Below are 16249 nucleotides of genomic sequence, written 5' to 3'. Positions count from 1 at the left end.
ATTGTGTACATGCTGTACCATGGTTTAACCAGACTGACATCTGAAAAGGCAGAAAGAGACCAAGCATCACCTGTTACCAGGCAGACAGCTCAGACTACAGGCTGCTGATGGAGCAGGAACACACTGAACACTTTCAGACTGGAAACTGTCTTCTAAATATCATGATTTGATTATTTTTATTATCTGTACTGCAGGGAAATAAGATGTAACATCTCAGTTTTTATGATTTTAGGTATTAGGCAGCAGCTAAACCAGAAACGCACTGTCAGAGGAGAAACTAGAGAAGTGCTGATCAGGTTTATTCCTCATCAACCAGAGTCCTTTAATGTCACATTTGTGATGATAGAGTCCAATGAGATGATATATATTTATACTAAACCTGTCAAGATGCATGGATGACGTCGATCATTTCACTGACTTTGATATCACTCCTCACCAATATTTTAGCCAACATGATGCCAGAATAAACAGCAGGTTTTCCCTTCAATAATAAGAATTGGGCGCAGGGCCTAAGTGTTTTTTCAAAGCAGCAAAGCCAAATGAAGAGAAAGAATGCGCCCGGTTAGCTTAGTTGATAAAACGACCATATGTAGAGGATTTTAATTTCCTGCATGTGTTCCCTCCCTCTCTCTCCCCTTTAATGTCTGAGCTGTCCTGGTGAGGCAGAAATGCCAAAAAATCATCTTAAAATAATAAAGAAAACTAACCCCTGTTTTGGTGTCATTGTGGTCGGGCTGCTTCTGTCCTCTCATCTAAGAAAAAAATGAATGAGGAATAAGATTTATACAAACACAATTTCATTTCCGAGTTCCATTTTACAAACACATCAAAGAAAATCGGATAACGAGATAGTTTTTCGTTTTCCGTTTATTAATATCAAAACAAAAAACGAATAATGGGTTGTTTTCCGTTTTTTGTTTTCCTAGTTACTAATGGTAATTGGGAAACGAAAATCCATTGGCCGCCAAGTACACGGACCGTTATCAGTGGATCCCCCAAGATAGAGATGTCTTCGTTAAACAGAAGGAAGGACTCCACAGTAGTATGTTCAGCTGATACTACCAATGACTAACCTTTTTCTGAAGTGTATGTAAATATCTGGTTTCAACTGTACTACACTACAAACTGACATATCTCAGTTTAAATCTCTTCAATCTACACACTGACTAGAAAACAGAGAGCCCAAAGAAAAACACGACAACTCAGTATTATAATTATAATAATATCTACAGCGTCAGTAATGAACCAGGCTCACTGTCACGTTTCTGTTTCTCTACAACACTAAATCAAGTATAAATAATTTATTCTGAAACTATTCAAAATATAAATAAAAATTTGGTGTTTGAAATATTCTGCTTTAATCTCTGTTAGGAGAGATATTCTTCATGAATCAAGGTTATAATAATTATGACGTTTTAATTAGTTTATTTTTTATTTTTGTTCGATCCCTAGTTTATTTACTTAGTTTAATACTGTTTTTGAAGCAGTTACAGTATGTAATGTAAAAGATTGTTACAGATTTCATGAATGTAAAATATTTAATTAATCATACATCTCTTTAATAAGTTAGTGTGTAACTCAGTCAGGTTAATGCTGTAGTGTTAACATCACTAGTGTTAGTGTTAGAGTGGTTAACCCTGACCTCAGGTAACAGTGGTTATAACAACAAACAGGACAAACTAATGTTACACAGACTTACACTTTTTTGATTACAATTGATTTAAATTCATTGATTAAATCAGTTAAGTCATGTTATGTGTAGTTTGTTAACATGAACATTTCATACCAACAGTATTTCATGTGAGAATGTTTATAAAATGATTATTTATTGAGAAATAAAACAATACAGATCATTAGTTTAAAATGTCAATTTCCTGCAGAGAACATCTGAAAGTTTGTGTAGAAGTTGTTAATAACATTCAGATATATTTTATATTTTATATGAAGCAGAAAGAAACAAGTTAAATCTTCAGGAAGCAGCTCCTCACATCTGTACCACATCTGCTCTACATAAACCATAATGACATCATCATCAACCCCAACCAATCAGCTGCAATCGTTTCCTTTGATGAGGAAGAAGGTTCCAGCAGCCACACCGAGCAGACCGACAGTCAGACCCAGTCCACAGAAAACTGCTGGTCCAATACCGGGCTGAGTCTTCTCCACATCTGGAGACAGAAAACATTAAGATCCACATCTGGAGACAGAAACATTAAGCTCCACATCTGGAGACAGAAACATTAAGATTCATATCTGGAGACAGAAACACAGAAACATTAAGATCCACATCTGGAGACAGAAACACAGAAACATTAAGCTCCACATCTGGAGACAGAAACACAGAAACATTAAGATCCACATCTGGAGACAGAAAACACAGAAACATTAAGATCCACATCTGGAGACAGAAAACATAGAAACATTAAGATCCACATCTGGAGACAGAAACACAGAAACATTAAGCTCCACATCTGGAGACAGAAACACAGAAACATTAAGATCCACATCTGGAGACAGAAACACAGAAACATTAAGCTCCACATCTGGAGACAGAAACACAGAAACATTAAGATCCACATCTGGAGACAGAAACACAGAAACATTAAGATCCACATCTGGAGACAGAAACATTAAGATCCACATCTGGAGACAGAAACATTAAGATCCACATCTGGAGACAGAAACATTAGGCTCCACATCTGGAGACAGAAAACACAGAAACATTAAGATCCACATCTGGAGACAGAAACATTAAGCTCCACATCTGGAGACAGAAACATTAAGCTCCACATATGGAGACAGAAACATTAAGCTCCACATCTGGAGACAGAAACGTTAGGCTTTACATCTGGAGACAGAAACATTAAGCTCCACATCTGGAGACAGAAACATTAAGATCCACATCTGGAGACAGAAACATTAAGATCCACATCTGGAGACTGAAAAACAGAAACTTTAAGATCCACATCTGGAGACAGAAACATTAAGCTCCACATCTGGAGACAGAAACACAGAAACATTAAGATCCACATCTGGAGACAGAAACATTAAGCTCCACATCTGGAGACAGAAACACAGAAACTTTAAGATCCACATCTGGAGACAGAAACACAGAAACATTAAGATCCACATCTGGAGACAGAAACATTAAGCTCCACATCTGGAGACAGAAACACAGAAACATTAAGATCCACATCTGGAGACAGAAAACACAGAAACATTAAGATCCACATCTGGAGACAGAAACACAGAAACATTAAGATCCACATCTGGAGACAGAAACATTAAGATCCACATCTGGAGACAGAAACATTAAGATCCACATCTGGAGACAGAAACATTAGGCTCCACATCTGGAGACAGAAAACACAGAAACATTAAGATCCACATCTGGAGAGAGAAACATTAAGCTCCACATCTGGAGACAGAAACATTAAGCTCCACATCTGGAGACAGAAACGTTAAGCTTTACATCTGGAGACAGAGACACAGAAACATTAAGCTCCACATCTGGAGACAGAAACATTAAGCTCCACATCTGGAGACAGAAACACAGAAACTTTAAGATCCACATCTGGAGACAGAAACACAGAAACATTAAGATCCACATCTGGAGACAGAAAACACAGAAACAGTAAGCTCCACATCTGGAGACAGAAACACAGAAACATTAAGCTCCAAATCTGGGGACAGAAACATTAAGCTCCACATCTGGAGACAGAAACAGAAACATTAAGATCCACACCTGGAGACAGACCCACAAAAACATTAAGATCCACATCTGGAGACAGAAACACAGAAACATCAAGATCCACATCTGGAGACAGAAACATTAAGATCCACATCTGGAGACAGAAACATTAAGCCCCACATCTGGAGACAGAAACATTAAGATCCACATCTGGAGACAGAAACATTAAGATCCACATCTGGAGACAGAAACATTAAGCTCCACATCTGGAGACAGAAACATTAAGCTCCACATCTGGAGACAGAAACATTAAGCTCCACATCTGGAGACAGAAACACAGAAACTTTAAGATCCACATCTGGAGACAGAAAGATTAAGCTCCACATCTGGAGACAGAAACACAGAAACATTAAGATCCACATCTGGAGACAGAAACATTAAGCTCCACATCTGGAGACAGAAACACAGAAACATTAAGATCCACATCTGGAGACAGAGACACAGAAACATTAAGATCCACATCTGGAGACAGAAACATTAAGCTCCACATCTGGGGACAGAAACACAGAAACTTTAAGATCCACATCTGGAGACAGAAACACAGAAACATTAAGCTCCACATCTGGAGACAGAAACACAGAAACATTAAGATACACATCTGGAGACAGAAAACACAGAAACATTAAGATCCACATCTGGAGACAGAAACACAGAAACATTAAGCTCCACATCTGGAGACAGAAACACAGAAACATTAAGATCCACATCTGGAGACAGACACATTAAGATCCACATCTGGAGACAGAAACATTAGGCTCCACATCTGGAGACAGAAAACACAGAAACATTAAGATCCACATCTGGAGACAGAAACATTAAGCTCCATATCTGGAGACAGAAACATTAAGCTCCACATCTGGAGACAGAAACGTTAAGCTTTACATCTGGAGACAGAGACACCGAAACATTAAGCTCCACATCTGGAGACAGAAACACAGAAACATTAAGATCCACATCTGGAGACAGAAACATTAAGATCCACATCTGGAGACAGAAACATTAAGCTCCACATCTGGAGACAGAAACACAGAAACTTTAAGATCCACATCTGGAGACAGAAACATTAAGCTCCACATCTGGAGACAGAAACACAGAAACTTTAAGATCCACATCTGGAGACAGAAACACAGAAACATTAAGATCCACATCTGGAGACAGAAAACACAGAAACAGTAAGCTCCACATCTGGAGACGTAAATAAAGTTGTCTGACCCCAGACTCTGGTCAGTGGTTGGTTAATGAGCTGACTGTATTTACAGTGAGTGTAAATAAAGTTTTTTGACCCCAGATTCTGGTCAGTGGTTGGTTAATGAGCTGATTGTATTTAGTGTGAGTGTAAATAAAGTGGTCTGACCCCAGATTCTGGTCAGTGATTGGTTAATGAGCTGATTGTATTTAGTGTGAGTGTAAATAAAGTTGTCTGACCCCAGATTCTGGTCAGTGGTTGGTTAATGAGCTGATTGTATCTAGTGTGAGTGTAAATAAAGTTGTCTAATCCCAGATTCTGGTCAGTGGTTGGTTAATGAGCGTATTGTATTTAGTGTGAGTGTAAATAAAGTTGTCTGACCCCAGATTCTGGTCAGTGGGTGGTCCAGGGCCAGATGGTTGACTGTACAGCTGTAGATGTCTCCCAGCTGTGGGATGAACTCCAGTCTGGAGAACTGGTAGAAGGAACCATCTTTGTTGGGGTAGGGAACGTTGGTGCTGCTTCCTTCGGTGATGTTCTCTCCGTTCTTTGTCCAGGAGAAGATGACAGGAGCAGGATAGAAACCAGTCACATAACAGATGAGGGTGTTCTTCTCTCCGAGCTCCACGGATTCTTTGGTGTACACCATCGGACTGGATGGGGGATCTGAAGACAGACACAAACACAGCTCTTAATATTGTGATTTATGTCAATTTTTAAACCTGATGCTTGGAAATTTATAATTATAATTAAAGCTGCAAGCAGCGATGGACAGGCCCTCGAACCTCCTTGTGTGTCGGAGTTACTGGCGGACTTAATGTACGTGTATTTAGGCAACCGTCGGACATCGCAAACCATCATCAATGAAGAAGGAAGTCTCTGCTGAGTTCAATGACACCTCACACAAGACTCTACCTAAAACGGTTCAAATGTTATGAAAGGGGGCGTGGCCTGAGTAAGTGGGCGTGGTCATATTATAGGGGGCGGCTTAGTATCACACGTAGACCACACATTCTGAGTTTCATGCAAATCGAATGATGTTTGATATATATATATACATTTATTTTATATGTATATATATATACATAGTTAGTGAGCCAATCACAGAGGCGTATTGAGCGAGGCCCCGCCTCTGAATAGGAATGACCAACGGGGGCGTTGCTGGGGGGCGGCGCCGCGCTCGAGCTCGACCCAGTTTGAAAGTGAACCAACGGCTCCAGTCGCTGCTTCCACCACCAAACAACAACAAGAACCAGAACTCCGACCCAAAACCTGATCCCTCCGCGTGCACCCGGCCCTCCTGACGAGTGAGTACCTCACCCTCGGGTCACTGTGGTTTTAATGTCGCTGAGCGCTGCAGGGCGGGCGGTTAGACCGCTGGCTTTTCCTGCAGAATCCCGAGATAAAAGCTCCGGGAATGAGGCTGGAAAACGGGAATAAAATGGCCGCTGTGTGGGTCAGATTGGGCCGGAATGTGACGGGTCTGAGGTGCATGTCTGAGCCTCTGTGTGCGCGCACTCTGCGGTCTGTCCGAAACGTGTTGTTGTAAACACGGAACGATGTTTGTCATATAAATAAGGCGCATTTCCTGTTGCCAGCGGGAGGCGCTATCACCAAAATTCAATTTTGGCCTGTAGGTTTCCTCAAGCCTGGACCCTTGTCCATCGAGAGAAATTTCGGTGAGATACGACAACGTACACTCAAGTTACAACAACTTCTTTGTTCATCGCTAAACACTCAAAATGGCCGCCACGCCACGCCAACACCGTCTGATGAAAAGTTTTTCTTTTAATAACTTGTTTGTCGTTACTGTGCTCAAATAAATCAAAGAGAGTAAAGCGAAAATAAAAATGAGATGTGTTTGTCATTACCATGCTCCACTGGGAAGTCCTTCATGCCTTTACGGGAATTCTTCAGGTTCCCTCTGCAGATCTGTTGATCAGTCACAGCTTGTTCATAACATCCTGGGCAGGTAAGATGATCTATGAAACTGGGATGAGGCTCCACTCCTCTCTGGTTGATGAAGTCTGCGTACCACATCTCTTCTCCATCCAGACCATACATAAACTCTCCATCAGAGTCTGAACAGCCGAGGATATAAAGGTCCTGATGTAGAACTGGAGAGAAACCAGACAGAAAATCAGCTGCTGAAACACTGACTGTTGTTCAGACTGACTGTTGTTCTGACTGACTGTTGTTCTGACTGTCTGTGGTTCAGACTGTCTGTTGTTCTGTCTGACTGTTGTTCTGACTGTCTGTTTTTCAGACTGTCTGTTGATCTGACTGTCTGTTGTTCTGACTGACTGACTTTTGTTCTGACTGTCTGTTGTTCTTACTGTCTGTTGTTCAGACTGACTGTTGTTCTGACTGTCTGTTGTTCTGACTGACTGTTGTTCTGACTGTCTGTTGTTCAGACTGTCTGTTGTTCTGTCTGACTGTTGTTCTGACTGTCTGTTTTTCAGACTGTCAGTTGATCTGACTGACTGTTGTTCTGACTGACTGACTGTTGTTCTGTCTGTTGTTCAGACTGTCTGTTGTTCTGACTGACTGACTGTTGTTCTGACTGTCTGTTGTTCAGACTGTCTGTTGTTCTGTCTGACTGTTGTTCTGACTGTCTATTGTTCTGACTGACTGTTGTTCTGACTGTCTGTTGTTCTGACTGACTGACTGACTGTTGTTCAGACTGTCTGTTGTTCTGACTGACTGTTGTTCTGACTGACTGACTGTTGTTCAGACTGTCTGTTGTTCGGACTGTCTGCTGTTCTGACTGTCTGTTGTTCTGACTGACTGTTGTTCTGACTGACTGTTGTTCTGACTGTCTGTTGTTCTGACTGTCTGTTGTTCTGACTGACTGACTGTTGTTCTGACTGTCTGTTGTTCTTACTGTCTGTTGTTCAGACTGACTGTTGTTCTGACTGTCTGTTGTTCAGACTGTCTGTTGTTTTGTCTGACTGTTGTTCTGAATGTCTGTTTTTCAGACTGTCTGTTGTTCTGACTGTCTGTTGTTCAGACTGTCTGTTGTTCTGACTGACTGACTGACTGTTGTTCAGACTGTCTGTTGTTCTGACTGACTGTTGTTCTGACTGACTGACTGTTTTTCAGACTGTCTGTTGTTCTGACTGTCTGCTGTTCTGACTGTCTGTTGTTCTTACTGTCTGTTGTTCTGACTGACTGACTGTTGTTCAGACTGTCTGTTGTTCTGTCTGAATGTTGTTCTGACTGTCTGTTGTTCAGACTGTCTGTTGTTCTGACTGTCTGTTGTTCTGACTGACTGTTGTTCTGACTGTTGTTCTGACTGACTTCTGTTCAGACTCTGTTGTTCTGACTGACTGACTGACTGTTGTTCTGACTGTCTGTTGTTCTGACTGACTGTTGTTCAGACTGACTGTTCTGACTGACTGTCTGTTCTGACTGACTGTTGTTCTGACTGTTGTTGTTCTTACTGTCTGTTGTTCTGACTGTTGTTGTTCTGACTGACTGTTGTTCTGACTGTCTGTTGTTCTGACTGTCTGTGTCTGTGTCTGTTGTTCTGACTGACTGTCTGTTGTTCTGACTGTCTGTTGTTCAGACTGTCTGTTGTTCTGACTGACTGTTGTTCTGACTGACTGACTGTTTGTTCTGACTGTCTGTTGTTCTGACTGTCTGTTGTTCCGACTGTCTGTTGTTCTGACTGACTGTCTGTTGTTCTGACAGACTGTTGTTCTGACTGTCTGTTGTTCTGACTGACTGACTGACTGACTGTTGTTCAGACTGTCTGTTGTTCTGACTGACTGACTGTTGTTCTGACTGACTGTTGTTCAGACTGTCAGTTGTTCTGACTGACTGACTGACTGTTGTTCAGACTGTCTGTTGTTCTGACTGACTGTTGTTCTGACTGACTGTTGTTCTGACTGTCTGTTGTTCTGACTGACTGTTGTTCTGTTCTGACTGTCTGTTGTTCAGACTGTCTGTTGTTCTGACTGTCTGTTGTTCTGACTGACTGTTGTTCTGACTGTCTGTTGTTCTGACTGTCTGTTGTTCTGACTGACTGACTGTTGTTGTTCTGACTGTCTGTTGTTCTGACTGACTGTCTGTCTGTTCTGACTGTCTGTTGTTCTGACTGTCTGTTGTTCTGACTGTCTGTTGTTCTTACTGTCTGTTGTTCTGACTGTCTGTTGTTCTGACTGTTGTTCTCTGTTGTTGTTCTGACTGACTCTGTTGTTCTGACTGTCTGTCTGTTGTTCTTACTGTCTGTTGTTCTTACTGTCTGTTGATCTGACTGACTGACTGTTGTTCTGACTGTCTGTTGTTCAGACTGTCTGTTGTTCTGACTGTCTGTTGTTCTGACTGTCTGTTGTTCTGTCTGACTGTCTGTTGTTCTGACTGACTGTTGTTCTGACTGTCTGTTGTTCTGACTGTCTGTTGTTCTGACTGTCTGTTGTTCTGACTGTCTGCTGTTCTGACTGTCTGTCTGACTTGTTGTTCTGACTGTCTGTTGTTCTGACTGTCTGTTGTTCTGACTGTCTGCTGTTCTGACTGACTGTTGTTGTTCTGACTGACTGACTGTTGTTCAGACTGTCTGTTGTTCTGACTGACTGAATGTTGTTCTTACTGTCTGTTGTTCAGACTGTCTGTTGTTCTGACTGACTGTTGTTCAGACTGTTGTTCTGACTGACTGTTGTTCTGACTGTTGTTGTTCTGACTGTTGTCTGTTGTTCTTCTGACTGTCTGTTGTTCTGACTGTCTGTTGTTCTGTTCTGTTGTTCAGACTGTCTGTTGTTCTGACTGTCTGTTGTTCTGACTGTCTGTTGTTCTGACTGACTGTTGTTCTGACTGTTGTTCTGACTGACTGACTGACTGTTGTTCTGACTGTCTGTTGTTCTGACTGACTGTTGTTCTGACTGACTCTGTTGTTCTGACTGTCTGTTGTTCTGACTGTCTGTTGTTCTTACTGTCTGTTGTTCTGACTGTCTGTTGTTCAGACTCTGTTGTTCTGACTGACTGACTGACTGTTGTTCAGACTGTCTGTTGTTCTGACTGACTGTTGTTCTGACTGACTGACTGTTGTTCTGACTGTCTGTTGTTCTGACTGTTGTTCTGACTGACTTGTTCTGACTGTTGTTGTTCTGACTGACTGTGTTGTTCTGACTGTCTGTTGTTCTTGACTGACTGTTGTTCTGACTGACTGACTGACTGTTGTTCTTACTGTCTGTTGTTCTGACTGACTGTTGTTCTGACTGACTGTTGTTCTGTCTTTCTGACTGTCTGTTGTTCTGACTGTCTGTTGTTCTGACTGTTCTGACTGTCTGTTGTTCTTACTGTCTGTTGTTCTGACTGACTGTTGTTCTGACTGACTGACTGTTTTTCAGACTGTCTGTTGTTCTGACTGTCTGCTGTTCTGACTGTCTGTTGTTCTTACTGTCTGTTGTTCTGACTGACTGACTGTTGTTCAGACTGTCTGTTGTTCTGTCTGAATGTTGTTCTGACTGTCTGTTGTTCAGACTGTCTGTTGTTCTGACTGACTGACTGTTGTTCAGACTGTCTGTTGTTCTGTCTGAATGTTGTTCTGACTGTCTGTTGTTCAGACTGTCTGTTGTTCTGACTGTCTGTTGTTCTGACTGACTGTTGTTCAGACTCTGTTGTTCTGACTGACTGACTGACTGTTGTTCAGACTGTCTGTTGTTCTGACTGACTGTTGTTCTGACTGACTGACTGTTGTTCTTATTGTCTGTTGTTCTGACTGACTGTTGTTCAGACTCTGTTGTTCTGACTGACTGTCTGTCTGTTGTTCTGACTGACTGTTGTTCTGACTGTCTGTTGTTCAGACTGTCTGTTGTTCTGACTGACTGTTGTTCTGACTGACTGACTGTTGTTCTGACTGTCTGTTGTTCTGACTGTCTGTTGTTCAGACTGTCTGTTGTTCTGACTGACTGTCTGTTGTTCTGACAGACTGTTGTTCTGACTGTCTGTTGTTCTGACTGACTGACTGACTGTTGTTCAGACTGTCTGTTGTTCTGACTGACTGTTGTTCTGACTGACTGTTGTTCAGACTGTCAGTTGTTCTGACTGACTGACTGACTGTTGTTCAGACTGTCTGTTGTTCTGACTGACTGTTGTTCTGACTGACTGACTGTTGTTCTGACTGACTGTTGTTCTGACTGTCTGTTGTTCAGACTGTCTGTTGTTCTGACTGACTGACTGACTGTTGTTCAGACTGTCTGTTGTTCTGACTGACTGTTGTTCTGACTGACTGACTGTTGTTCAGACTGTCTGTTGTTCGGACTGTCTGCTGTTCTGACTGTCTGTTGTTCTGACTGACTGTTGTTCTGACTGACTGTTGTTCTGACTGTCTGTTGTTCTGACTGTCTGTTGTTCTGACTGACTGACTGTTGTTCTGACGGTCTGTTGTTCTTACTGTCTGTTGTTCTTACTGTCTGTTGATCTGACTGACTGACTGTTGTTCTGACTGTCTGTTGTTCAGACTGTCTGTTGTTCTGACTGTCTGTTGTTCAGACTGTCTGTTGTTCTGACTGACTGTTGTTCTGACTGACTGACTGTTTTTCAGACTGTCTGTTGTTCTGACTGTCTGTTGTTCTGACTGTCTGCTGTTCTGACTGTCTGTTGTTCTTACTGTCTGTTGTTCTGACTGTCTGTTGATCTGACTGACTGTTGTTCTGACTGACTGACTGTTGTTCTGACTGACTGACTGTTGTTCAGACTGTCTGTTGTTCTGTCTGAATGTTGTTCTTACTGTCTGTTGTTCAGACTGTCTGTTGTTCTGACTGACTGTTGTTCAGACTCTGTTGTTCTGACTGACTGACTGACTGTTGTTCAGACTGTCTGTTGTTCTGACTGACTGTTGTTCTGACTGTCTGTTGTTCTTACTGTCTGTTGTTCAGACTGTCTGTTGTTCTGACTTACTGTTGTTCTGACTGTCTGTTGTTCTGACTGACTGTTGTTCAGACTCTGTTGTTCTGACTGACTGACTGACTGTTGTTCAGACTGTCTGTTGTTCTGACTGACTGTTGTTCTGACTGACTGACTGTTGTTCTTATTGTCTGTTGTTCTGACTGTCTGTTGTTCTTACTGTCTGTTGTTCTGACTGACTGTTGTTCAGACTCTGTTGTTCTGACTGACTGACTGACTGTTGTTCAGACTGTCTGTTGTTCTGACTGACTGTTGTTCTGACTGACTGACTGTTGTTCTTATTGTCTGTTGTTCTGACTGACTGTTGTTCAGACTCTGTTGTTCTGACTGACTGTCTGTCTGTTGTTCTGACTGACTGTTGTTCTGACTGACTGACTGTTTTTCTGACTGTCTGTTGTTCTGACTGTCTGTTGTTCAGACTGTCTGTTGTTCTGACTTACTGTTGTTCTGACTGACTGTTGTTCTGACTGACTGTCTGTTGTTCTGACTGTCTGTTGTTCTGACTGACTGACTGACTGTTGTTCAGACTGTCTGTTGTTCTGACTGACTGTTGTTCTGACTGACTGACTGTTGTTCAGACTGTCTGTTGATCTGACTGTTTGTTGTTCTGACTGTCTGTTCAGGCTGTCTGTTGTTCTGACTGTCTGCTGTTCTGACTGACTGCTGTTCTGACTGTCTGTTGTTCTGACTGTCTATCTGTTGTTCTGACTGACTGTTGTTCTGACTGTCTGTTGTTCTGACTGACTGTTGTTCTGACTGACTGTTGTTCTGACTGACTGTTGTTCAGACTGTCTGTTGTTCTGACTGACTGTTGTTCAGACTGTCTGTTGTTCTGACTGTTGTTCTGACTGACTGTCTGTTGTTCAGACTGTCTGTTGTTCTGTCTGACTGTTGTTCTGACTGTCTGTTGTTCTGACTGTCTGTTGTTCAGACTTACTGTTGTTCAGACTGTCTGTTGTTCTGACTGACTGACTGTTGTTCTGACTGTCTGTTGTTCAGACTGTCTGTTGTTCTGCCTGACTGTTGTTCTGACTGTCTGTTGTTTTGACTGACTGTTGTTCAGACTGTCTGTTGTTCTGACTGTTGTTCTGACTGACTGTCTGTTGTTCTGACCGTCTGTTGTTCTGACTGACTGTTGTTCTGACTGTCTGTTGTTCAGACTGTCTCTTGATCTGACTGACTGTTGTTCTGACTGACTGACTGTTGTTCTGACTGTCTGTTCTTCAGACTGTCTGTTGTTCTGACTGACTGACTGTTGTTCTGACTGTCTGTTGTTCAGACTGTCTGTTGTTCTGTCTGACTGTTGTTCTGACTGTCTGTTTTTCAGACTGTCTGTTGTTCTGACTGTCTGTTGTTCTGACTGACTGTTGTTCAGACTGTCTGTTGTTCTGACTGACTGACTGTTGTTCTGACTGACTGTTGTTCTTACTGTCTGTTGTTCTGACTGTCTGTCTGTTGTTCTGACTGACTGTTGTTCTGACTGTCTGTTGTTCTGACTGACTGTTGTTCAGACTGTCTGTTGTTCTGACTGTTGTTCTGACTGACTGTTGTTCTGACTGACTGTTGTTCTGACTGTCTGTTGTTCTGACTGACTGTTGTTCAGACTGTCTGTTGTTCTGTCTGTTGTTCTGACTGACTGTCTGTTGTTCTGACTGTCTGTTTTTCAGACTGTCTGTTGTTCTGACTGTCTGTTGTTCAGACTGTCTGTTGTTCTGACTGACTGTTGTTCTGACTGACTTACTGTTGTTCTGACTGTCTGTTGTTCAGACTGTCTGTTGTTCTGACTGACTGTCTTTTGTTCTGTCTGACTGTTGTTCTGACTGTCTGTTTTTCAGACTGTCTGTTGTTCTGACTGTCTGTTGTTCTTACTGTCTGTTGTTCTGACTGACTGTTGTTCTGACTGTCTGTTGTTCAGACTGTCTGTTGTTCTGACTCACTGACTGTTGTTCTGACTGACTGTTGTTCTTACTGTCTGTTGTTCTGACTGACTGTTGTTCTGACTGACTGACTGTTGTTCTGACTGACTGTTGTTCTTACTGTCTGTTGTTCTGACTGACTGTTGTTCTGTCTGTCTGTTGTTTTGACTGTCTGTTGTTCTGACTGTCTGTTGTTCTGACTGACTGTTGTTCTGACTGTCTTTTGTTCTGTCTGTCTGTTGTTCTGACTGTCTGTTGTTCTGTCTTTCTGTTGTTCTGTCTGTCTGTTTTTCTGACTGTCTGTTGTTCTGACTGTCTGTTGTTCAGACTGTCTGTTGTTCTGACTGACTGTCTTTTGTTCTGTCTGACTGTTGTTCTGACTGTCTGTTTTTCAGACTGTCTGTTGTTCTGACTGTCTGTTGTTCTTACTGTCTGTTGTTCTGACTGACTGTTGTTCTGACTGTCTGTTGTTCAGACTGTCTGTTGTTCTGACTCACTGACTGTTGTTCTGACTGACTGTTGTTCTTACTGTCTGTTGTTCTGACTGACTGTTGTTCTGACTGACTGACTGTTGTTCTGACTGACTGTTGTTCTTACTGTCTGTTGTTCTGACTGACTGTTGTTCTGTCTGTCTGTTGTTTTGACTGTCTGTTGTTCTGACTGTCTGTTGTTCTGACTGACTGTTGTTCTGACTGTCTTTTGTTCTGTCTGTCTGTTGTTCTGACTGTCTGTTGTTCTGTCTTTCTGTTGTTCTGTCTGTCTGTTTTTCTGACTGTCTGTTGTTCTGACTGTCTGTTGTTCTGACTGACTGACTGTTGTTCTGTCTGTCTGTTGTTTTGACTGTCTGTTGTTCTGACTGTCTGTTGTTCTGACTGACTGTTGTTCTGACTGTCTGTTGTTCTGTCTGTCTGTTGTTCTGACTGTCTGTTGTTCTGACTGACTGTTGTTCTGTCTGACTGACTGTTGTTCTGTCTGTCTGTTGTTCTGACTGACTGACTGTTGTTCTGTCTGTCTGTTGTTTTGACTGTCTGTTGTTCTGACTGTCTGTTGTTTTGACTGTCTGTTGTTCTGACTGACTGACTGTTGTTCTGTCTGTCTGTTGTTTTGACTGTCTGTTGTTCTGACTGTCTGTTGTTCTGACTGACTGTTGTTCTGACTGTCTGTTGTTCTGTCTGTCTGTTGTTCTGACTGTCTGTTGTTCTGTCTGTCTGTTGTTCTGTCTGTCTGTTGTTCTGACTGTCTGTTGTTCTGACTGTCTTACCATCAGCTGAGACACAGATGAGACCAGAGAGGACCATCATCATCTTCATCATCTTCATCTCTCTGTAGACCTGAACCTGTCTGTCTCTCTGTAGACCTGAACCTGTCTATCTCTCTATAGACCTGAACCTGTCTGTCTCTCTGTAGACCTGAACCTGTCTGAGTCTCTGTAGACCTGAACCTGTCTGTCTCTCTGTAGACTTGAACCTGTCTGAGTCTCTCTGTAGACCTGAACCTGTCTGTCTCTCTGTAGACCTGAACCTGTCTGAGTCTCTCTGTAGACCTGAACCTGTCTGTCTCTCTGTAGACCTGAACCTGTCTGTCTCTCTGTAGACCTGAACCTGTCTGTCTCTCTGTAGACCTGATCAACAGTCTGAGGACGACTGAGAGAAACTCCAGCAGCAGATGATCTCTTACACTCTGATCAGCCAATCAGAGAGCAGAGATGACATGATGTCATCAGTGTCCAGGTAGAAACAGGCTGCTGCTGCTGCTACATGAACTGTAATACAGACATGATGACACATTAGTGAGACATTCTGGTTATAAAGTCTTTTAATGGTTATATTTAAAACTTATTTCTAGTTTGAAGTATTTTTTAAAAAATCTATATAATATAATAGCTTTAAATCAGATGTTGATGTCGAGCTAAAAAACTTCCTACAGTTTGACTAGATGACATTTTTATATAAAGTAATATATATATATATATATATATATATATATATATATATATATATATATATATACAGTACAGGCCAAAAGTTTGGACATACCTTCTCATTCAATGCGTTTCCTTTTTATTTTCATGACTATTTACATTGTAGATTCTCACTGAAGGCATCAAAATTATGAATGAACACATATGGAATTATGTACTTACATGTATGTATGTACATGTCTTATATTTTAGATTCTTCAAAGTAGCCACCCTTTGCTTTTTTTGATAACTCTGCAAACCCTTGGTGTTCTCTCAATGAGCTTCATGAGGTAGTCACCTGAAATGGTTTTACCTTCACAGGTGTGCCTTGTCAGGGTTAATTAGTGGAATTATTTCCCTTATTAATAAAAAATAATAAATAAAAACTTTTGGCCTGTACATATATATATATATATATATATATATATATATATATATATATATATATATATATATATATATATATATATATTACTAATATACAGACCCTTTCCAAAAAATTAGAATATCATGGAAAAGTTTATTTATTT

The 16249-nt window shown here is 41.5% G+C and overlaps 2 protein-coding genes across 2 annotated transcripts in view; both read right to left on the bottom strand.

The window, feature by feature from the left end:
• LOC114545977 (H-2 class II histocompatibility antigen, I-E beta chain-like) overlaps positions 1-16249 on the bottom strand; it is an 81023-nt gene that overhangs the window by 10953 nt on the left and 53821 nt on the right. The window lies entirely within an intron of this gene.
• On the bottom strand, positions 1989-15112 carry LOC114545980 (mamu class II histocompatibility antigen, DR alpha chain-like). Its single transcript, XM_028564608.1, has 4 exons — positions 15021-15112; positions 6809-7054; positions 5319-5603; positions 1989-2168 (listed from the first exon to the last, which is right to left on the bottom strand). The coding sequence occupies exons 1-4, from the start codon at positions 15076-15078 to the stop codon at positions 2047-2049; spliced, it is 711 nt and encodes a 236-aa protein (XP_028420409.1). The 5' UTR covers positions 15079-15112; the 3' UTR covers positions 1989-2046.

Source organism: Perca flavescens, chromosome 19 (genome assembly GCF_004354835.1).
Source record: "Perca flavescens isolate YP-PL-M2 chromosome 19, PFLA_1.0, whole genome shotgun sequence".
Lineage (NCBI taxonomy): Eukaryota > Metazoa > Chordata > Actinopteri > Perciformes > Percidae > Perca > Perca flavescens.
This window is presented reverse-complemented; position numbering and strand designations above follow the sequence as displayed.

What these genes read in the sequence shown, in the direction of transcription:
- LOC114545980 (XM_028564608.1), bottom strand. Translation starts at nt 15,078, where the DNA reads ATGAAGATGATGAAGATGATGATGGTCCTCTCTGGTCTCATCTGTGTC. An exon ending in CATCTGTGTCTCAGCTGATG is followed by an intron (nt 7,055 to 15,020) that starts GTAAGACAGTCA and finishes GTTTCTCTCCAG; the next exon opens with TTCTACATCAGGACCTTTAT. An exon ending in CCCACTGACCAGAATCTGGG is followed by an intron (nt 2,169 to 5,318) that starts GTCAGACAACTT and finishes TTCTGTCTCCAG; the next exon opens with ATGTGGAGAAGACTCAGCCC.